The sequence below is a fragment of the Mustelus asterias genome, chromosome 21 (genome assembly GCF_964213995.1).
Source record: "Mustelus asterias chromosome 21, sMusAst1.hap1.1, whole genome shotgun sequence".
Lineage (NCBI taxonomy): Eukaryota > Metazoa > Chordata > Chondrichthyes > Carcharhiniformes > Triakidae > Mustelus > Mustelus asterias.
In genome coordinates this window covers 43,820,357-43,844,375 of record NC_135821.1, presented here as the reverse complement: position 1 = coordinate 43,844,375, position 24,019 = coordinate 43,820,357, and the positions used below count along the sequence as shown (strand labels likewise).

The window sequence follows — 24,019 nt, the reverse complement described above, 5'->3', positions numbered from 1 at the left end:
TTCTGCCAGACGTCTTAGCCTTGTTAGGAAACTGGTGATTGACTCCCTCGCTCCACTAAATTCGGAGTCAAAACGGTACCTCCGCAGGATCAGGGGTGGCTTTGGGTCATAATATTCTTGAACTAAGTTTGACAACTCTTGGAAGAACTTTGTGTCCGGTGCCTCTGGGAAAGTTAAACTGCGCATAATCGAAAAAGCTGCTGGTCCACACGTAATCAGCAGGATATCCCTTTGCTTCTCATCTGAGGTTATGTCGTTTGCCCAGAAGAAATACTGAATCCTCTCCACATATTGGGCCCAGTCCTCCACTGCGGGGTCAAAAGAGCCCAATTTCCCAAACAGCGGCATGTTTTCTCAACAATGGCTTCCCTTCAATATGTGCGGTGGTTCAGTAAGTTCCTTCAGGTCACTCCTTTTTCCTTGTCGCCACTGTAATAACTCCACGGAGGCGAAAGTCCCGTCACCAAGTTACTTTATTTACACTATATATCTGTACACAGTCAGCTGTCCAGTTGCTCCCTGCTGAATGCAGGCTGGGAGTCTGACACACCTGCTTTAAATAGGGAGCATGAGGCGCCCTGATTTAACCATCAATTAGGATTCATCAGATAGTTCATACTCGAGCAAGCCAACCTTATTAGTCTGGCTGAGGTCATCACAGGACACTAAGGGGCAATTTAGTATGGCCAATCCAGCTAACCTACACATCATTGCACACTAAGGGGCAATTTAGCATGGCCAATCCACCTAACCTCCACATCTTTGGACATATCTGTATAGTTTCAGGATAAGCGGCTGACCATTAGGTTTGAGATGAGAAGTAATTCCACAGGGTTGTGAATTTTGGTATTTCTCTACCCCAGCTATGGATGCTCATTTGTCGAGTAAATTCAACGCTGAGAAAGATACATTTTGAACCCTTTAACCAAGCAATGAATATGGGAATTTTTGTTGTATTACATTGTAAATAAGCTGGTTTGGCTGACTTTTGCATTGTTTAATTACTGTTTTCGCCAACCAAGTTTAAAATCAACTGCTGTCTCCCTGACATTTTTGATCAACAGTTTAGTCACAATTCCACATAGCTACACACTTTTAAGACTTACTTCAGGCGGGGTGGGCCTTCTGGGAGATTAGGAATTCACTGAATGCACATAATTTATGTTGTCTTAATTCCATCTTTCTTAACCTGAAACTAAGCTCAGCCAGTGTCGTCACTGGATTTTCATAATAACACACATCGCTGTCATGGTGAAGCACAAAATGTCATCATGGGTCAGGTAATGGTGCCATCATTAGTATCAGGGGAACTGCCCTCTAAGTGGGATCAACCAGATTCCAACCAGCTGAGATCAACCCCCCCACCCCTTTCAAGACTTGACAGTTATCAACCGGCTTCCAACCATCCATGGTTAACCGTCTGTTAACCAGAACAACAAGCTTCCAACCAGTAAAGACAGCCAGAAATAACCGGGTTTCAACTATCCCAAGGTACAGTTGACTACTGTCAGGAACTGTTTTTTTCCTTCTGGGCTGTATTCAAATATCAGCCACGATCCTATTGAACGTCGAACAGGCTTGAGAGGCCTTTTGGCTTACTCCTTCAATAAGACCATAAGATATAGGAACAGAATTAGGCCATTCGGTCCATCGAGTCTGCTGCACCATTCAATCATGGCTGATAGGAGAACCTATTCTCCTGCTTTTTCCCCGTGACCTTTGATCGTCTTACCAATCAAGAACCTGTCTATCTCTGTCTTAAATACACTCAATGACCTGGCCTCCACAGCCTTCTGTGGCAAAGAATTCCACGGATTCACCACCCTCTGGCTGATGAAATTCCTCCTCATCTCAGTTCTAAAAGGTTGCCCCTTTACTCTGAGGTTGTGCCCTCGAATCCCAGTCTCTCCTACTAATGGAAACATTTTCCCCACGTCCACTCTATCCAGGCCTTTCAATATTCTGTAAGTTTCAATGAGATCCCCCCTCAACCTTCTAAACTCCATCGAGTACAGACCCAGAGTCCTCAGATGCTCCTCAGACATCAGGCTTTTCATTCCTGGGATCATTCTCATGAACCTCCTCTGGACCCTCTCCAAGGCCAGCACATCTTTCCTTAGATAGGGGGCCCAAAATTGATTGCAATATTCTAAATGTGGTCTCACCAGAACCTTATGAAGCCTCAGCAGTACATCATTGTTTTTGTATTCTAGTCCTCTCCTCTTATTTCCTGTGCTCTTAGTTCATTCTTCATTTTTGAATCTGTTTTCACTATCATTCCAGATTATAAAGGGCCAGGACTTCAGTGCAGTGACAATCACCTTCGGATTGCCCTATTGCTCCTTTTGACTTACCCAGGTGAGAAGCTGAACATTCCTCGTCCAGACTTATATCCCAGGCCTGCTGGGAAATAAGCAGTTCTATGGTCTTTCCAGTGCAGGGCAGCAACATCGGGGGAAGTGAAGCCACACTCCTTTTTTTACGGCACTCTAAACCACGTAAATTTAAAGAATCCAGCCACTTTGAGAAAACAGGCGGCAGGTAAGTGTGTAGGGTAAGTGGGTGAGGGGTTTCAGGAGGTGGGGTTGGCTGGGATGATCGGGTGGTTGAGGGGGGGTTAGGGGAGGTAATCATGGGAGTTGGAGGGTCGTTGGGGAGGGGAGGGAAATAGAGGGTGGAGGGTGGTCGGGGCATAGTTGGGGAGGGGTGGGGAATAGTCAGAGGGTAGCAGGGGTTCAGGAGGGTAGTGGAGGGCTTGGGAAGTGTAGTTGAGGGATCAGAGAGGGTAGTCGGCGGAGGGGGGGGGGGGGGGGGGGGGAGCGCGGGCGGATAGTTACCCAGGAGATCATAGTGGGTTTAATCCTAAATTTTCCTGGGTATTTTGCCAAGAGAATCAGGATCATCTGAAATCTCCAATTTAAATTGGAGTATCGGATGGTTCACGGTGAAGGGAGATTGCCTGTTGGAAATTTAAACTTCCCAGGCAATTGCGGAGGAACTTCTGCAACCAAAGGATGGTGAATCTGTAGAATTCATTGCCACAGAAGGCTGTGGAGGCCAAGGCTTTGAGTGTATTTAAGACAGAGATAGATAGGTTCTTGGTTGGTAAGGGGATCAAAGGTGACGGGGAAAGGGCAGGAGATTGGGGTTCAGAAATATATCAGCCATGATCGAATGGCAGAACAGACCCGAAGGGCTGAATGGCCTAATTCTGCTCCTTTCTTATGCAGTCTTTGTGTAAAGACGCCCTCCAGTGCATCTTCTGGAGTCTCTCTGGTGGAACCAGAGTTCTGGGCCAATATCTTGCTGCATTAAGAAATTCTCATCCCGCTCTGCTTCTTTTGCCAGCTATTTCCTCTGAATAATAATCTAGCAAAGCGTTCCACATGCAGCCACATTGAATCTGATAGCTGCATAAGGAATTACAGGTTGTCAAACTTGAGCAGAAATTAATCCAGTAAATGTTATAAACAGCTCACAATGTTGATTGTGGGGTCCTTTGAATGGATCAGTAAGTATATTCAGTGAGTAACTGAGCATCATAGGGTAAGAAGAACTAAGTTTGTTTCATCCAGCTGTACAGAAAGATCTAAGATAGGATAGTCTTTGGAGAATTAAAATTGTATTCGTGTCTCTGGATTAGAGAGGAGAAATTTGACCGATGTCCCTTCACCCCGACCGTTATTCATCAATGTCTGCAGGAATTGTGTGCTTATGATGCCAGGTGAAGACAAGGACAGGACCAGGTATGGTGGCATTCATTCTAAAACAAAGGCTTTCGATACTCACTGTCAGGGTTCACACATGAATAATGGTCAGTTGGACAAAGGTACGAGAAGATAATTGATGATCATGGAACTATCGCCCATGAAGAGTCGGTCAGAGGAAAACATTAGCAGGGAAAACATAACAACTGAGTCAGCAGATTAGAAGCACATCGAGTGACAGATTGAACAAGTAATGCGTTGAACACTCACTGTTACACTTGGTTATTTCTGGTGTCCGAACACCAAAGTATCCAATTGGGCATGACGGCAAGCAAATGCCTGTCTGTCGAATGTCGTTCCTTTCCAGAAGGATGAACAATTTGGGCAAACACTTTAGACATCCATTGTACTCCGAGCATACCTCACACCCTTTTGGACAAACTGGGGTTACCTCCGTGCTTACTGTAAAACAAAACAAAAACACACAAAAAAAAGCATCAAATGATCAGATTTAATAATGAAACTCACGCTGGATCATCATTCACTCAACATCAATGATGTATGATCAAGAACAAAGCAGTTTCTTTTTCTTTTTTCGAATGTCTTCATCATGAAGGGCACCACTGCTGAAGATTTGAATGTCATTCCATGTTTTTGCACTGAGACACATTATCCAGAGATGGACAGGTTAGGTGGATTGACCATGCTAAATTGCACCTTAGTGTCCCAAAATGTGTAGGTTAGGGGGATTAGCAGGGTAAATACTTGGGGTTTGGGGGAACATGTCTGGGTAGGATTTCCCTTTAGTGTCAGGGGGATTACTTGGGGTTACAAGGATAGGGGCTGGGTGGGATTGTTGTCGGTGCAGACTCGATGGGCCGAATGGCCTCCTTTTGCAATGTAGGGATTCTATGATTCTACTCTATGATTATGTAGTTCCATCTCCTCCAGTGAAAATGAAGTAGAGAACTTCCTTCAATTTTTATTACACAGCATACCAAAGCCTTAACCACATTAGAGGGCCCCCCCCATGCTGCATTGGTGTAGTTTGTATGCCATTATATATTCCATGGGTTCTCTGAGTGGGATTAGGCTGGGACTTTCTGACTCTTCCCGCCCAACGTGGAACTTCTGAAACTGCCGGAGGTGACCGTCCCCCCTCCCACATCCCCCCCTACCCCCCCCCCCCCCCCCCCCCCCCCGCCCCTCCACCCCCCACAGCAGGTACTCCTGGGTTAGGGAGCAAGGCAAATGGCCATTGACTTTGGCGGGATCGGAAGGTCCCACTGGTGGCCAATGGTGAATCGCTTCTGTCACTGGGAAACGCATTGCGGGGGACTAGCAAATCCCGGCTAAAGTCTTATGTTGCATGGCCATAACCAATATTGTCACCAGGTAGCTGAATACATTGTCGATATCCATGCAGTATCTTCACATCCACACTGTTTTTCATTTTGGGCAATAGTGGAGAAGTGTTGGAACAATTCCAGAGCTGATTACCAGCCCGTTGAACCGCATTATGAACCCTCCTTCCATGGTCAAGAAATCCTGGCATTGGACTTCAACCCGGTAGAGGTAAGGGTGCTCTCACTGTGCCACAATGTCTCCCATGAACACCAACATAATGCAAGGACAAAGATCACATTTACATAACTATGCTTTAATGCTGTGCCAATACTTTTAATTCATCAACCCAAATTGTTCCCTTCCCTAGAATCACCATTAACATAGCTGCTGCCAGCAGTACTTCATCCATGTGTTGTGCAGTGAAAAATATTTTCTGCAGATAAAAAAAGTGTGGTTATTGTAATAACTCCATGGAGGCGAAAGTCCAGTCACCAAGTTATTTTATTTACCCCATACATCGATACACAGCCAGCTCTCCAGTTGCTCCCTGCTGAATGCAGGCTGGGAGTCTGACACACCTGCTTTAAATAGGGAACATGAGGCGCCCTGATTTAACCATCAATTAGGACTCATCAGGCAGTTCATACTCTAGCAAGCCAACCTCATTAGCCTGGCTGAAGTCATCACAATTATGTTGATGGGATTTTACAGTTCAATTGGACATAAGTTTCACACATTCCACCATCAAGACTTTACTGCCAGATTGAGTTCCAACACTGAGAGTCAGATGGACCTGTTGAAGCTGACCTTGTGAAGAAAATGTGCGGGCAAAAGGGAACTTTCATCCTATGAGGCTGGAGCGACTTGAACCCAGGACCCAGAAGTAAAATGGCAGTGCACAAATCCATAGCATCGCCATTACAATTAGCAGAGTAATGGGATATTTAACTTTAATTCAAACATATGCCATCCCTGACCTTTGCGATGCACCTGGATTTCAAATGTGAAAATGTAACAAACTTGAACACAAAACATCACCAGGACATCGACATCTTAAAAAGAACTACTTGAAATAATAAAGCAAAATAAAATGAGAATAAAATGGCTTTGCCACTGCCTGATTGGCTTGTGATGTGGAGATGCCGGCGTTGGACTGGGGTGGACACAGTAAGAAGTCTCACAACACCAGGTTAAAGTCTAACAGGGGTTTATTTTTGTATCACAAGCTTTCGGAGCACTGCCCCTTCACCAAGTGAGTGGAGAGTTGGGTTCACAAACAGGGCATATATAGACAAAGACTCAATTGCAAGATAATGGTTGGAATGTGAGTCTTTACAAGTAATCAAGTCTTTACAGGTACAGACAATGCGAGTGGAGAGAGAGATAAAGAGGTGTGAATTGTCTCAAGCCAGGACAGTTAGTAGGATTTTGCAAGCCCAGGCCAAATGGTGGGGGTTACATGCAGTGTGACATGAACCCAAGATTGGCTTGTGGTTTGCCATGCCTTCCCAAAAAGGAGGCAATGCAAGTCTCTCGCTGGCTCTCCAGGTAGCAGGTGGGACCCCGACTCCTCAACAAGATTCAACCCATTAACTCTGTTTCTCTCCACAGATGCTGCCTGACCTGCTGAGTTTATCCAGCACTTTTTGTTTTTATTTTCAATGGGTCCCTAGTTTAATATCTCAGCTGCAGGATGAAAGCTTAGAAGAACTCTCAACTTAATCGCGCCCAGTTAGTGGCTACAATCAAAATTGTTCACACATTGGAGTTTTGACCAGATCATGAGACCAACTTCCTGCTTCCCTGACCTAATTCCCAAGAAACTGCTGATCATCAAACTTCCTTTCCTGGTCTTCATTCCATCTGATATTGCAATTGGTTACCTCGCCGCATGTACTGTTCCTGCTTTTTCAAAACCCCTCCTCAAAAAATAACCTACTCTTGAATCTCTATTCAGGTTCCTGTCCAACTACAACTCTGAATGGGTCTCTTAATTGCATCTGCTATGACTATGATCATGGTGCACTATCCCTCCTTGTCCTTCCAGATTGCACCGCACCTCTTAACATGGTCGACCACATCATTGATCATCAATGACTCTTTGCGGGACTCACTTCACTTGGTTACACATGTAACTGACCAAAGATATCCAGGGCATCTCAAATAATGGTTTCTCTTCCCACCCCCATACCGATATATTTGGACATCCCCCAAGAAAATTGCTTGGTGCTCACCCCCTTCCTCAACTACGTACTGCTCCTTGGGCAACATTAGCTAAGATATAGGATCAGGTTAGACATGACAATTCTTTATCTCTCCAACATATTTTTTGAAAACCCTCCTCCGTCAGACACTGTCAGGCAGACAGGTTGTCGGGCAGGCAGGTTGTCGGGCAGGCAGGTTGTCGGGCAGGCAGGTTGTCGGGCAGGCAGGTTGTCGGGCAGGCAGGTTGTCGGGCAGGCAGGTTGTCGGGCAGGCAGTTGTCGGGCAGGCAGGTTGTCGGGCAGGCAGGTTGTCGGGTAGGCAGGTTGTCGGGTAGGCAGGTTGTCGGGCAGCCAGTTGTGCATGAACCCCAATCTCCTCCAGTTAAATATGAAGTAAACCAAATCCATTGTCTTCAACCACCGATACGAACTCTGCAGCTCCACTCCGCTCCTTGGCCATGTTTACTGCTTGAACCAGCAACCTTGGCATACTAGTTGACCAAGGGCTGAGCTTCAATCCCTATAACCTTTGCAACAGTTTCTTACTTTCATTTCCATAACATCACAGATCCCCTCCCCTGTTTCAGCCCATCACAGTTGAAAAATAATCATCTATGCCTTTATCACCTCAAGTCTTGGCTATTTTGCCTGGCATCTCATCTTCCACCAACTGTAAATTTCCATTTATCCAAAATTCTGCTGCTTGTATCCCAACCCATACCAAGCCTCGTCCATCCATGCACTTCACATGTTTATTAGCTCCCAGTCCCCCAGTACCTCAAATTTAAAATTCTTCTCCTCAAATTTAAATTCCTTCTTGGATTGCCTCTCTCTCATTCTCTAACTTCTGGTGCACCCCCCACTACCTTTGTCCCACCATTGGTGGCTGTGCCGTAAGCTGTACAGACCCAAAGCTCTGCCGCTCTCTTTCTAAGCCTCTCCAACTCTTCCTCTCCTCCTGAAAGGTCATCTTTTTAACACCAAGCTTTTGATCATCACTCCTGATATCTCCTACTTTGGCTCACTGTTGATCTTTATCTACTAATGCAATTTAAAGGTATTTTTCCACAGTAAAGACATCTTATAAATGCATGTTATCGCAGCTTTGGCAAACGTGAGAGCATGTCGTTGCTTATTTTGGCTTCCACATTTTAGCATGTTAAAGGAGCTATAGGAATAAAGGCTGCTGCTGTACACTGAAGTGACTTCATTCAAAAAAATACTTCCTCACTTTTGGATGTCTTAAGGTTATGAAAGGTTCTACATAAGTTAATGGCTTTTTAATCCTCTCATCTCTAGAAAACACAACTCATTGCCCTTTTTAATCCATTTATGCCAATCAGTTCAATGGCTTTGCGTGTAATTACTTACTGCCTTCTTCCTAATTTTTAACTTGTGTTCCCTGGTATTTGCATCAGCATGCTGAACAGTTTACTTGGAGGAGCTTTGTAGAGACCTTGTTGCGATCCTGAAAACTCGAATTAGGTCACCGTGGAATCTATTCTTTTCTAACGAGAACAAACTCGGCTTAATTAGCCTTCCTTCATAATGTGGATTCCATGTAGTTGGAATCATCCTGATTTCCCTTGTAACCTTTGAAGGGCAATAATATCCTTCCTGTGATTAGATGACCAAAACTGCATACATTACTCCAGATGGGTTCTGACTAATACTTTATTACAATAACAGATACCAGTCTGCACACAATCCCTTCATGCCCAGTTATTCTTTTTGTTGCTGTAGTCATGTAAAGTTTCCAGGCTTCATCAACAGGGCCCAAGCATCCCTTGGTCAACATATTGTGTTACTCTTCCCTTTTAACACTTATTTGCTCCTTTTTTGTTTCTTGTTCCCTTACTATTTTACCAAATTGAATCGTATTGGTGATGCCACAGTGGTACTTTGACAATCCAGTGCCCCAGGGGCCTGGGTTCACATCCCATCGCAACACATGGTGAAATTCAAATTCAGTGAAATTTAAATTTAATTAATTTAAGTTCAATGAAATTTAAATTTAATTAGTTTTAAAAATTTTAAATTTAAATTCAGTGAAAATTTAGTCTGATGATGCAGAATTGTTGGAAAAATTCATCTGGTTCACTAATGCCCTTTCGGGAAGGAAAGCTGCTGTCCTTACCTGCTCTGGCCTACATGTGACTCCAGATCCATGGCAATGTGGTTGACTCTCTGAAATGGCCGAGCAAGCTACTCAGTTCAAGGGCAATTAGGGAAGGGCAATAAATGCTGGTCCAGCCAGTGACGTCTGCATCCCATGAATGAATAATATTTTTAAAAATCTACTGGCTCAGTTGCTGCAGACCACCCAGACCTTTTAGTTGCATGTTCTTGTATTACACCCACATAGATGAAACTTTTCCTTCATGACTTTGTCAAGTCTTTTATATAAAAATAGTAAGTTTACTTCAATTAACAAAAGGCCGAAGACTTGATCCTCAAGTTCCTCATTTATAATTAATTTCCACCTTCAACAATTCCCCATTTAGAGGCTTCCTTTAGTTCAGGTTTTTCAGTTAATTATTCACATCCTCCCAATTCAGGTTGTTGTATCTTGGGGCAAGATTTTCTGCTCACATCTCTGACGTGTTTTCCAGTGGTGGAGGCAGCTGGCGGGATCTTCCAGTCCCGTTGATTTCTATGCTGTTTTGTGCAGCTCACCTGTCCCACCTGCCATGGGGGGAGGGTCACCATTGCAGGACCAGAAGATCCCATCAGCAGGAAGGGCCAGAAAATCCCACCCTCGGTTAATGAACAGACACACAGGGATAAATTTAATAACCATGGCAATGACCACATTTACCTACCTGAGAATCAGTGCTAACATGCTGTGGCCATTTCTGGGAGCCCTGGTGGGATTAGATCCCAATCAGGGCACTTACCTGCATGTCAACGGGATGCCTGGACCCTTCAGGATGAGGATCCCACCTCCAAGAGGCTGCAGCTTCTTCAGACTCAACAGTGCCACAGTGAGCGGTGGCCACTGTTGGTCCTGCAGGAGACAGAGACAGGGAGTAGTCATGGGCCCCGGAGATGAGGTAACTAGAGTTGCCTCACTGGTTCAGTCAGGCAGGCCCAGCAAGGGGAAGGGAGGGGAGTCAGTGTGTAGGGCTGGACTAAGTGGTGGGGGGGTGATGCAGTGGGCTGATCGGGGGAGCCCTTATCTCCACCACAGGCATACCTAGTGGCTTTCCCAAGTGATGTGGCATGGCATGGCACCCTGCAACCCCACTGCAAGTATTCAAGTGGCTGTCAACTAGCCACATCAGGGCGTCAATTGACATAGGGTTGGGAAGACTGGCTTGGACCTTTCCCACTCCTGCTTTAAATATAAGGGTGGGGGGCGGTCGGAAGGTGAAGGGCTTTCTACACCTTGCCTTCACACTCAATAAAACACCCTCCTCGCATCTCCCAGCCCACCCCTGGGGTGGGGGGGGGGGGGGGGGGGGGAGGCCTTATAGTCCATTCATTGAATCTTGCCCAATGTTTCCTTAAACACCCAGGGAATTGTTGTGGACCTGTAATACCTTTATAAAAGAGTTCGACTATAGTAAAATAATATCTCCCATTCTGAAATCCATCTAAAAATTGCTTTATAGATTTAACTCCGTTCTGGCTTTGGGTGTGTGAAGTTTAGGAGGAATGGAAATGACAAGTACCCAGAAAGATGTGCATTATGCAAGTCGAAAAAAGCATCTACAATATGAGGGCACGTTTCAATGCACCTTAGATCATCACCCAGACATAACAGATCGTTTGAAAATAAAGTAAATAAGTATCATTGATTTCATATCAGCAATGTGCCTCTTGAATATATAATGCTAGATTTTTTGCATTTTATTCAATTACTCAATGCTAATGTTGCTTGTGTAAACTGGGTGCAAGCTTTATGTCCTTGACATGTAACGATAACTGCAAATGAGGGGCTGCTTTGACACAGGATGGGGTAACATACAAATCAGCAGTGGTTATTCCTGTTGCTCATCAGGCATTAGTCAGGCACTATATCAGTTCTGGTCATGTAATTACAGACAGGATATTCTTGTCTTTCAAAAGGTTACAGGGGAAGCAACAAAGATGATGCCATGTATCAGGAATCTATAGTAAGATGGAAAAAATAGTGAAGTTGACTTTGTTCTCTTTAACGGCCACCGCAGTTCTACCGTATTCAGGGCAAGCTGGAGTGATTTAATCACAATACAATGTAGAATGAGGAATTAAGTCGGGCAAATGGTCAATCTTAGAAATTGGTCAACTTTTTAATGTGAATTGTTTTAACATTATTTTCAGTGAATTCTGTGGTTGTTAAAGTGAGGGAGATGTTTGTGCTAAGAAATTGACCTATTCCCAACTTTTCATTTCCTGTTAAGTAAGAGCGAGCACATCTAGCACGGATTAGTTGCAGCACAACATTCCATTTGCACATTCTTGATAGGTCTTAACTCCAACCGCAAAAGAACACCTTTACCTTGAAAACAACTTAAAGAATTTATTCTAACCTATACTATCACCCAATCCTCTGGAATTTTCTTCCATTTGTAAACTAAATATGTTTTAAGCAAATATCAAGTATTGGTCAGATATGGAAAGTTGGTGCAAACCCATACACTGGAAGAAGTTAAAGGAGCACAATTCAGACCCTATCTGGAGGATTGTGTGGATTTTTAAGGTTCTTTCTTGGATGTGGATTGGCAAAGCCAACATTTGTTGTACTTCCATGATTCCCCATTGAGATCAGTTAAGAGTCAACCACATAGGTGTCAGTCTGGAGTTATGTGTAGGCCAGTGTAAAGATGCTCGATCACCAGTTTAGAGAAAATACAACTCGTTTAATTACAGGTTAAAAATATACAGAGGCTTGCAGCCTCGTGGCTGCAATCAACCCCCAAGATGACTCCGAGTACAGGAGCCCACGCTTACCAGAGCAATCTCCCACCCTACTCCTTGATTGGTTCGCAGGGTCATATGACCCTTAATCTACAGTTTGATCCTTAAAAGGACAATCATCACAGCCAGACAGCAGATCTCTTCCCCGAAGGAACGTTAGTGAAACAAATGGGCTTTTAACAAGAATTGGTGTTAGTTTTGTGGTCACCATTACAGAGGCTATCTTCAACTCCAGATTGTTTATTGATTACATTTGTCAATGAAATTTAAATTCCACCTTCGGCCCAGAACATTAGACAGGACCTCTAGATTTTTGATCCAGTAACATTATCAGAACAACACTGACCATCCCCACCCCCCACCCCACCACCCCCACTTCCACACTCCCAAGACCCTGCCCATTCCACCCACTCCTGATTTCTTAATCGCTGCCTGCAATGGGTACAGAATGTTACAATAATGTTATGAGGAAAGTTTATTGAAGGCTTTGTCTCCTGTCTGTAAGAGTCTGGTAAGGAATGAAGTTTGATAATCTCAATGAGTTCTTTGTGGTCAAATCTATATTAAGTTTGCTATTAAAATATCAGTTTCATTCAGAGGCAGTTTGGGATGCGTAATAAGGGGAATTGAAACATTTCACATTGATAAAGTAAAGTTAGTCTTCTCTGGCTGGGGGGTGAGGCATGATGTTTGATCTGATTTTATTATTGTCACATGTATTGGTATACAGTGTAAAGTATTGTTTCTTGCGAGTTATACAGACAAAGCATATCGTTCATAGAGTACATAGGGGAGGAGAGGAGAGGGTGCAGAATATAGAATTGTAGTTACAGATAGGGGGAAGAGAAAAATCAGCTTAATATATGGTAAGACCATTCAAAAGTCTGATGGCAGCAGGGAAGAAGCTGTTCTCGAATACGTGATCTCAGACTTTTGTATCTTTTTCCCGATGGAAGAATGTGGAAGAGAGTATGTCCGGGATGTGTGGGGTCCTTGATTATGCTGGTTGCTTTTCCGAGGTAGCAGGAAGTGTAGACAGAGTCAATGGATGGGAGGCTGGTTTACTTGACGGACTGGGCTACGTTCACAACCCTTTGTCATTTCTTGTGGTCTTGGTCAGAGCAGGAGCCATACCAAGCTGTGATACATCTGGAAAGGATGCTTTCTGTGGTGCATCTGTAAAACCTGGTGACAGTCGGAGTGGACATGCCAAATTTCCTTTGCCTCCCGAAAATGTAGAGGCATTGGTGGGCTTTCTTAACTGTGTTGGGGCAAAACATAGGCAGCTTCACTCTGCATCAACCTATTGGATCTGATTTGGTGTCCCTGGTATTAACATTGGGTACTTGAAACAAAAAATGCATTGTAGCCCACCTGCCATGAGTATGGCATGTCCAAATAATAGCTAGTGCTGGTTGCATCACTGGGAAACTATCTGATTTATTTAAAAAGGTACATGGCGGGGATCATAAAGGGAAGCAACAGGATTACATTTTACATCCCGCATGTGAATGGGTCTAATACTCTTGAAGTTTATTTACTGGTGTCACAAGTAGGATTACATTAACACTGCAATGAAGTTACTGTGAAAATCCCCTAGTCGCCACACTCCGGCACCTGTTCAGGTACACTGAGGGAGAATTTAGCATGGCCAATGCACCTAACCAGCACGTCTTTCGGAGCGCCCGGAGGAAACCCATGCAGACACGGGGAGAATGTGCAAACTCCACAGAGACAGTGACCCAAGCCGGAAATCGAACCTAGGTCCCCGGGGCTGTGAGGCAGCAGTGCTAATCACTGTGCCACCGTGTCTAATGGCTCAAGGGCATTATTATTGCAAGTGAGAAACATTTTGAACTATTAGTGACACCATCTGCATTTAATTTAAGTGAGGGAGGTATCTAACACTCAGAGGGACCAGTTTACAACTTCATAGACCCTGCCAACATCAAGCACTCCCAGAACAAAGTTAGCATGGGTTCGATGCAGATGGTCTCCACAGCACCTTAGTGCCAGCACTGAAGTTTCTTTTACACATTGAGTAAATACTCATGTTAAAAGGAATAAACGTTAGATGTTATTAGATGTCATTAAATCAATTTTAACTGGAAATTAAGCTGGTCGGTGGGTCCCAGAATTGTTCGCTGATGTTTTTCCACAGTGCCAGGTGTTCTTAATCACACTGTCACCTCCATGATGAAAGAAAATCTTTCACAGAGCTGGCGCTATTGCCTGTGTTATAAGCCAAAGTACATTTGTCGTTCTTTATTGGTAATCAATCTGTTATTTTTTACATGGGACCTGAAGCTTACATTCCCTTTCTAAAGCTGCAATTATTCGGCATGTTTCGTGGCAGTCCCACATCAAAAATGGTTGTACACCCGATCCAAAGGGACACAGCAGTGCTGGTGTTGTGAGCCTGTGCCAGCACATGTACCATCACCAGAGAGAGCTACATTCACTCGGTTTTGCCTCATCAGCTGCAGTAGCAGGGTAGTCAGTGCAAGGATTGTTTTCACACACATTTAACGTCACATGTTTCATTTCAGTTTGGACTGCCAGTTTCACTGTCTCTCCTTTCCTGAATGACTAAAGCTCTCATCAGCTGTCAGAGGGATCAGACACCAATGCTAAGCTCATGTTTTTAAGTGTGCATGCTAAGCCTCCCATTCTCAGCAGCAAGAGTAGTGGGCCATATTACGAGTGATCCCTACTCACCTTGCTCTGACATGGACGTTCCTGCTTGAAGAAGAGTTTGAAGACTGCCCTGATGACAAAACTCACTCTTTAAACAACAGTAGTGTAATGGATGATCTTAACCAGGCCCTATCCCTGTAACCCCATATATTTACCCTTCTAATCCCCCTAACCTACACGTCTTGGGACACTAAGGGGCGATTTAGCGTGGCCAATCCAGCTAACCTGCACATCTTTGGACAGAAGTCCAGCTGCATAAGCCTATTCTGAAAACAACAAGCTCTTGAACTCGATGGGTGGGATTTTCCAGCCGCGCTCACTCCAAAACCGGAAAATCCCACCCCAGGTCAATGGACCTTTGCATGGTCCACCCCACCCCCCACCCAACCCCCCAACCAGCTCCAATTCCCGTGGCAGGCGGGAGGGGAAAACTCCCCGCAGTTTCTGTCAATTGAGTGGCTCCCTGCTGAACTTGTTTCCAGGCCTCAATATCCCCCACCATGGAGGGGACTGGAGCTGGACAGAGTCTAGATGTAGTCAGATCAAACCTTACACAAGAAAAAATCGTCCTTGCAGTTTTAATTATCACAGTTAGTATACAACTTAATACTCTATTTGCTTTCTCTACAACCTCTTGAAACTGCCATTGATCTTCACCAACTAAAATTCCTTGGATCTTCAACAGCTTAGCAGCCAGATTAGCTAGATGAAGAACAAATCTAGTAACAACACTCAAGAAGTTTGACCCCATCCAGGACAAAGCAGCCCGCTTGATTGGCACCACATCTACAAACATCCATTGCCTCCACCACCGACGCTCAGTAGCAGCAGTGTGTACTATCCACAAGATGAACTGCAGCAATTCACCAAAGATCCTTAGACAGCATCTTCCAAACCCACGACCACTTCCATCTAGAAGGACAAGAGCAGCAGATACATTGGAACACCACCACCTGCAAGTTCCCTTCCAAGCCACTCACCATCCTGACTTGTAAATATATCGTCATTCCTTCACAGTCACTGGGTCAAAATCCTGGAACTCCCTCCTAACAGCATTGTGGGTCAACCCACAGAACATGGAGTGCCGCGAATCAAGAAGGCAGCTCACCATCACCTTCTCAAGGGCAACTAGGGATGGGCAATAAATGCTGGCCAGCCAGCAATGCCCATGTCCCACAAATGAACTTTTAAAAAAATCATAACTGGTCATGCATGAGGTGCTGTGGGCCAGTGGCAGCAATACAATTATATACCCCCACAGTACGGCAACGTCATCACTCCACCATCAACATCGAGCCAGATGAAAAGCCTTGATCCAATGAGGAATGCAAAAGCTCATGTCAGAAGCAGGTAAAGCTGAAAATGAGCAGCCTACCTAGTGATGCTACAACATAAGACACCATGTATACTAAATCGCAAAAGAAGCGTGCTAGAAACAGATCAGGCCGAAGATCTGCAACTCTGTCACATCCAGTAATGAATGTTGATGGATATATAAGCAACCAATGGAAGGAGGAGATTACATGAAAATCTCTACCTTACTATTGGTAGGGCCCAGCACTGGGTGTCCAAGCCAAAGTTGAACACCTTCAGCCAGAATTATTTCCTTTGGGAGGTCTCGGGGTTTAAAAAAAAAGGGCAGCATGGACAAGTTGGGCCGAAGGGCCGATTTCCATGCTGTAAACCTCTATGACTCCACCATCGGAGGTGGAGTTCTGTGCTGATGATTGCTCACTGTTCAGCCTCATTGGCAATTCTTCCGCCTGCTGTGGTGGGCCAACCACAGAATTCTGACCTTGAGGAGCCCTGATGAAAGTGTGCACGTACTCACAGAGGGAGGACATGTCATGTTGTTTTCATGCTGACTCTTTCTTGTACAAGTTATTGGTTCAGCAAGGTCTCAGTGTAATTCTGATTCCACTCCCCCGTCATCATCCATCCGACTCACCACTCAGCAATCCCCGGATACAGATACAATCACAACCCACTCTCTGCCTCATCACCGATAGTCTACTTGAAATTTCATCGAAGAACAATTTAGTTCTGAAATTCTAACTCTGTCCATAGAACTAAATTGCTCAGAAATAGTTCTATGAACATAGTATGCATGCAAGTAAATAATTTTCAAATCAATGTTCTTATTAATTGAAATTCAGATTGACCACCTCAAAGCTTCAAACCATGTTGGTTGTGAAATATGTCTGCTTGTAAAGATACTAGGAAGCATGTCAAATATCATAGCCTCTTCTTTAAGCTGAAGTACAGAGCATGAAATGGAATCAGTGGGTGAGAAATTGGGCTCACCAGCACTTCTCTATTGGGTACTACTTGTGCCCTTCCAGCTCTGAATCCATGGGCTGAGTATACACTTTTTGTGAATCATTCTGAGCATCATATCATTCCATGTGCAGTGAACACCTGCCAGAGTGCGCAGAGTAGCCAGATCTTAGCATCATATGAACATGGAAAACTGATTTGGAGCTCAACACTCCCAGCTCTGCTCTTGTAGGGGTCAACACAGTAAGAAGTTTAACAACACCAGGTTAAAGTCCAACAGGTTTATTATGTAGCAAAAGCCACACAAGCTTTCGGAGCTCTAAGCCCCTTCTTCAGGTGAGTGGGAATTCTGTTCACAAACAGAGCTTATAAAGACACACTCAATTTACATGAATAATGGTTGGAATGCGAATACTTACAACTAATCAAGTCTTTAAGAAACAAAACAATGTGAATGGAGAGAGCATCAAGACAGGCTAAAAAGATGTGTATTGTCTCCAGACAAGACAGCCAGTGAAACTCTGCAGGTCCACGTAGGGGTCATCAGTTACTCACAGGTTAGTCCTTGGTCGATGCATTGAGGCTTTTGCTACAATACTACACATGTTTGATATTTTCCACAGTTGTTGCAAGTTGCAAAAGTCTACATTGGTGTGATAGGGGCAGAAGGACTAATTGCTGACTTCAAATCATCTGCACGAACCAGCTGCTTCAAGACATGGCTGTCATCATAACCGTTCCCCATTGAATATTAAAATAAAAGCAAAATACTGCAGGTCATAGAATCTCTACAGTACATCCATTTGATCCATCGACCCTGAACCAACAACAATCCCACTTATACCCTATCACCGTAACCCCACATATTTACCCTGCTAATCCCCATGACACTAAGGGTCAATTCACCATGGCCAATCCACCTAACCTGCACATCTTCGAACTGTGGGAGGAAACCGGAGCACCCAGAGGAAACCCACGCAGACAATGTGCAAACTCCACACAGACAGTGACCCAAGCCGGGAATCGAACCCGGGACCCTGGAGCTGTGAAGCAGCAGTGCTAACCACTGTGCTACCGTGCCGTGCCCTGTGAAGGTGACCGCTTGCAAGGAAGACTTATGCATCTAGTTTCTTCCTGGTTTGAGCTGGAGTGAGAAGCAACATCTTGCAATTTACTGCCCATTGTAATATAAAAGCGGTCACCCACACTCTCTGTTGAATGAGAGATGCCTACATTTCATTCTCTCAAGCTAAAGAACAGCAGGGCAGAATAAGAACACAGCTTTGCTGGGATTGTAGGAGAGGATTGTTTGCTCAGATGGTGAAGGGTGCCATTGACTTCACGCACATCACTTTGTGGGCACAGAGTATGGACTCTGCTTCATACTGGAACGGAAAAGGTTTTCACTCCCTCAACATCTAGCTGGTGTGTGACCATAGGCTGTGAATTATACAGGTCAATGTTTAATACCCTGGCAGCAGCCAGGAGGCCTTCATTCTTTGGCAGTTTGCTATGTCAGCTGCATTCGAGCCACCTTGGCAAACCAATGGGTGGCGACAGAACAACAAGGGTTATCCACTGACTACATCATTGAGGACTTCAATGCACAGCCTGTGTGCAGCATGCATATAATAAAAGCTATGATTCCACACGAAAGTGATCACTAGCGTGCTGAAACATTGCTTCCACTGACCAAACCCCCTTCAAGAGGACACGCAGCAGAGTGGGTAACAGGATTCCTGGTGGTCCATTGCATGCTGCACAACCTTGCCATCATTAGGGCCAGGCATTGCCATCAGCTCAACAGCAAGCAGCTAAAGAGAAGGAGCACGGAGAGGAGAAAGAGGGGGAAGAGGATGGGAGCAGACAATCCGGCCCAGCCCCTTACAACCAGGCCTATCCATGATCAAATCATCCAAGTGTGATACTAGTAACAGCAATCTGAATTCCCTATCCATTAACAGTCCCAATATTTACATTCTATCTGTTGCAGCATCCCCTTGATCACAGTGTAAAAAAGTTAAAGGCAGCAAAATAAATGTTTCAAAGCAAATGTAGAAATGAAATCTTGCGGATTGTGCGCACAAATCAGTCAATCATCCTTGTGCATTTCCTCAGTGCCTTGACCTAACCTACAGTTCTACCCCACAATGACTACAACATGGCTAGTGGAAGCTTGTTAACTTTCAGTGGAGGAAACTGTAGACTTTTCTTTATTTATTTATTCTTTCATGAGATGTGGGCATCACTGGTAAGGCCAGGAACATTGTCCATTCTTAAATGGCTTGCTGGGCCATTTTCAGTGAGCAGTTCAGAGATATTCACATGACTAAGAGTCTGGAGTCACATGTAGGCCAGACCAGGGAAGGATGATAGATTTCTTTTCCTGAAGGGAATTGGCGAACCAGATGGGTTTTTAATCTAATCAGTCATAGCTTCATGGTCACCTTTACAGAATTCACAAATTATTAATTGAATTTAAATTCCACCAGCTGCCATTAGTGAGATTTGAACTCATGTCCCCAGAGTGTTAGCTTGGGCCTCTGCTGGCTTGTCTGGTGACATTATGGCTCTACCACAATCCCTGCCCAGATGGTGTTGGGGAATGGCTTTGGGCAGCTATGGATAGAGAAGACCTGACTTTGGACTGCACCACCTCAGCATGGGTGGCAGCAGTCTGGGCTGACTGACTGACAAGCAACAAATAAGATCACGGGCAGAGTGGCAGGTACATGCTCCAAGAAGCCACTGTCATTTCCACAGTAACTCAGCAATCCTGGTAATCTGTTGGCGGACGGACTGCTGGACCACTCGCAATGCCCTGCAAAACCTTTTATTCAGTTCAACACACAAGCATGATGACAGCAATCCAAGCCTGCAGGACAGAAAACTGACCCTACATGACTTCAAGCTGAGATTCCACTGCAGCACTCAGGACAGTGGGTGGTTGTTGCTTCTGCTGCAGTTCAGGTGGAGACATCAGCTGCTGCATTCTGGTTGGTTGTCCAAAAGTGGAGTTGACCACATTGGAAAATCTGGCCTCCAGGCTCTGCACAAAACCCTCTACCAAGTTGGTGCCAAACTCTTCCATGTTCATTGATATTGAGTGCATGTTTTGTAGCAGGCTTCCCAGAGCACCAAGAATTGTGTTGTACATTTGCTTCAGTGTGGTTCTGTAGGCTGATCCAGCAAAGTGTTCATCTCAATCCTCTCACTCCCATTCCTCCCGATGAACTGATGTCTGTACTGTTCTTGCCTGTAAGCCTGGTTGCCAGCCATTCATGCCCAATGTCTCACCAATGTCTCTACACGATCATATTATGCTCAGTGTCAGGACCTGGGCTGTTTGGCCCAGGTATGAAACTGAGTAATGGTGCACCTCCATCGTCACTGGCTTCCTGCTCTTCATCCATACCTTGGCCAGGCTGTACTTCTTGGATGCAGTTGTTACATTATAGTAGCTGTATTCATTGACCTGGACCATTCGCATGGTGAAACAGTGGTGAGCACTGCTGTCTTTCAGTGGCAGGAACCCAGGTTCGATTCCGACCTTGACTGACTAACTATGTGGAGTTTGCACATTCTCCCATTGTCTGCATGGGTTTCTTCCCGTATTCCAAAGATGTGCAGGTTAGGTGGATTGGTCATGCTAAATTACCTCTTCGTGCCGCAGGATGTGTAGATTAGGGGGATTAGCTGGGTAAGTAAGTGGGGTTACAGGGATAGGTAGGGCCTGGGTAAGACACTCCATCAGAGAGTTGGTGCAGACTCGATCGGTCGAATGGCTTCATTCTGCACTATAGTGATCCTCTGATTCATTGATTTCTTGTAGCACTGCATCGCAGAGCTTGCCTCCTGGCATTCACCTCTCCAGCTCTCTGCACCCATGTGTCTAGATGCTCGCATTTCCTCCCCTAAAGCTGCAGGGCAAGTCACCATCTTTCTACTTCTTCCTTCAAGGCTTCCAGTATAATGTCCAAAACACTTACAACCCACTCTCTCCCACATTGTGCCAATTCTCACGCTTTCCCACATCAGATTGTCTTCAAACATGACTGACAGCAGCTACTCCAGCTGCAGTGCTGGCTGGCTTTAAGCTGTACAGGATAGCTTAAAGCAGTACTAACCACTCACAATATTGATACCTGGCTGGTGATGAACAACATTACTGCTTCCTGCAGTGAAAGATCACAAGTTCTTTTTATTCTTTCATTGGATGTGGGCATCACTAGCTCGGCCCTCATTTATTGCCCATCTCTAATTGCCTTTCAGAAGATGGTGTTGAACTGCCTTCTTGAATCACTGTAGCCTATCTGGTGTATGTACACCCACAGTCCTGTTAAAAAGCATGTTCCACAATTTTTTCCCAGCAACAATGAAGGAATGGTGATATAATTCCAAGTAAGGATGTTGCGTGATCTGGAGGGGAACTTGCAGGTGGTGTTCCCATGCATCTGCTACCCTTGTCCTTCTCAGTGGTAGAGATTGCGGGTTTGGAAAGTGCTACCAAAGGAGTCTTGTGAATTGGTGCAGTGAATCTTGAAGATTGTACACATTGCTGCCACTGTGTGAGGTGGCGGATGAAGTGAATGCTATAGTTAGTGGATGGGGAGCCAACCAAGTGATCTGCTTTGTCCTGGGTGATGTTGTGTTTCTTGAGTGTTTTTGGAGCTATAGCCATCCAGGCAAGTGGAGGATATTCCATCATACTCCTGTCTTGTACATTTAGATGATGGACAGGCTTTGCAGGGTCAAGAGGTGAGTTATCACTGCTGATTTCTCAGCCTCTGGTCTGCTCTTTGAGCCATGGTACTTATATGTTTGGTCCAGCTCAGCTTCTGGTCAATGGGAACCCTCCAGGATGTTGATAGTGTGGCTTTCAGCAATGGGAACCTAATGTCAAGGGAAGATGGTTAGATTTTCTCTTGTTGGAGATGGTCATGGCTGGCTCTCTTATGGTGGAGATTTAATTGTCAATTTTGCCCAGGTCTTGCTTCACTTGGACATGGACTGCATCAGTAACTGAGGGGTCTAGAATACGATTGAACATTGTGCAAACAGAAGTGAACATTACCACTTTGGAACTTATGATGGAGGGAAGGTCAATGATGAAATAGCTGAAGATGATTGGGCCTAGGGCACTATCCTGAGAAACTCATGCTGTGATGTGTTAAGATTTTGATTTGATTTATTATTGTCACATGGGCGGCACGGTAGCACAGTGGTTAGCACTGCTGCTTCACAGCTCCAGGGTCCCGGGTTCGATTCCCGGCTCGGGTCACTGTCTGTGTGGAGTTTGCACATTCTCCTCGTGTCTGCGTGGGTTTCCTCCGGGTGCTCCGGTTTCCTCCCACAGTCCAAAGATGTGTGGGTTAGGTTGATTGGCCAGGTTAAAAATTGCCCCTGGGAATCCTGAGATGCGTACGTTAGAGGGATTAGAGGGTAAATATGTGGGGGTAGGGCCTGGGTGGGATTGTGGTCGGTGCAGACTCGATGGGCCGAATGGCCTCCTTCTGCACTGTAGGGTTTCTATGATTTCTACGTATTAGTATACAGTTAAAAGTTTTGTTTCTTGCACACTATATAGACAAAGCATACTGTTCATATAGAAGGAAAAGAGAGAGTGCAGAATGTAATATTACTGTCATAGCTAGGGTATAGAGAAAGATCAACTTAATATGAGGTAGGTCCACTCAACAGTCTGATGGCAGCAGGGAAGAAGCTGTTCTCGAGTCGGTTGGTACTTGTCCTCAGACTTTTGGGAAAGAGCATGTCCGGGGTGCATGGGGTTCTTGATTATGCTGGCTGCTTTTCCGAGGCAGTGGGAAGTGTAGACAGAGTCAATGGATTGGAAGCTGGTTTGCATGATGGACTGGGCTTCATTCACGACCCTTTGTAGTTTTTTGCAGTCTTGGACAGAGCAGGAGCCATACCAAACTGTGATACAACCAGAAAGAATGCTTTCAATGGTGCATCTGTAAACGTTGGTGAGAATCATAGTGGACACGCCAAATTTCCTTTGTGTCCTGAGAAAGTGGAGGCGTTGGTGGGCTTTCTTAACTATAGCGTTGATATGGTGGGACCGGGACAGGTTGTTGGTGATCTGGACACCTAGAAACTTGAAGCTCTCGACCATTTCCACTTTATCCCCATTGATGTAGACAAAGGCATTTTCTGCACTACGCTTCCTGAGGACTGAGATAACCATCTTCCAGTGCGTAAGAAAAGACTCTAACCAGCAAAGAGCTTTCCCCTGATTCCCACTGACTTCAATTGTGTAGGGCTCCCTAATGTCTCACTCAGTCAAATGCTGCCTTGGTGTGAATCACACTCACTTCACCTCTTGAGTTCAGCTCTTTTATGCATGTTTTAACCAAAGCTGTGATGAGGTCAGGAGTTGAGTGGGGCCTGGCAGAAAATGAACTGACCTTTCGGGTATAGGCCATTGCTGTGTAAGTGCCACTTGATAACAATGTCAATGACTCCATCTATCACTTTGCTGATGATCAAGGGGAGACAGTTGGAGTGGCAATTGGCTGCATTGGATTTGTCCTGATTTGTGGACAGGACACGACTAGGCATTTTTCTACATTGTCAGTTAGATGCCAATACTGTAGCCATACTGGAACAGCTTGGCTAAGGGTGTAGTGGTTTTAAAACACGAGTCCTCTGTACTATTGCTGTGATGTTGTCAGGGCCCATAGCTTTTGCAATATCCAGGGCCTTCAGCCGTTTTTTGATAACATGTGAAGTGAATTGAATTGGTCTAAGACTGGAACCTGAGATCTGTGGGAGCTAAGGAGAAGGCTGAAATGAATCAATTGCTGAAATTGACTCAACATTTCTGATTTTGACTGAAGATAGTTGCCTTCCCTTTTGTACTGA

At 44.9% G+C, this 24,019-nt stretch overlaps 1 protein-coding gene across 2 annotated transcripts in view; it reads right to left on the bottom strand.

The window, feature by feature from the left end:
• LOC144509233 (R-spondin-1-like) overlaps positions 1-24,019 on the bottom strand; it is a 385,657-nt gene that overhangs the window by 132,021 nt on the left and 229,617 nt on the right. For both annotated transcript variants that reach the window (XM_078237788.1, XM_078237786.1), the window contains one exon: positions 3,978-4,169. In XM_078237788.1, coding sequence (XP_078093914.1) covers positions 3,978-4,169 — 192 coding nt within the window. The remainder of the gene's footprint in view (positions 1-3,977; positions 4,170-24,019) is intronic.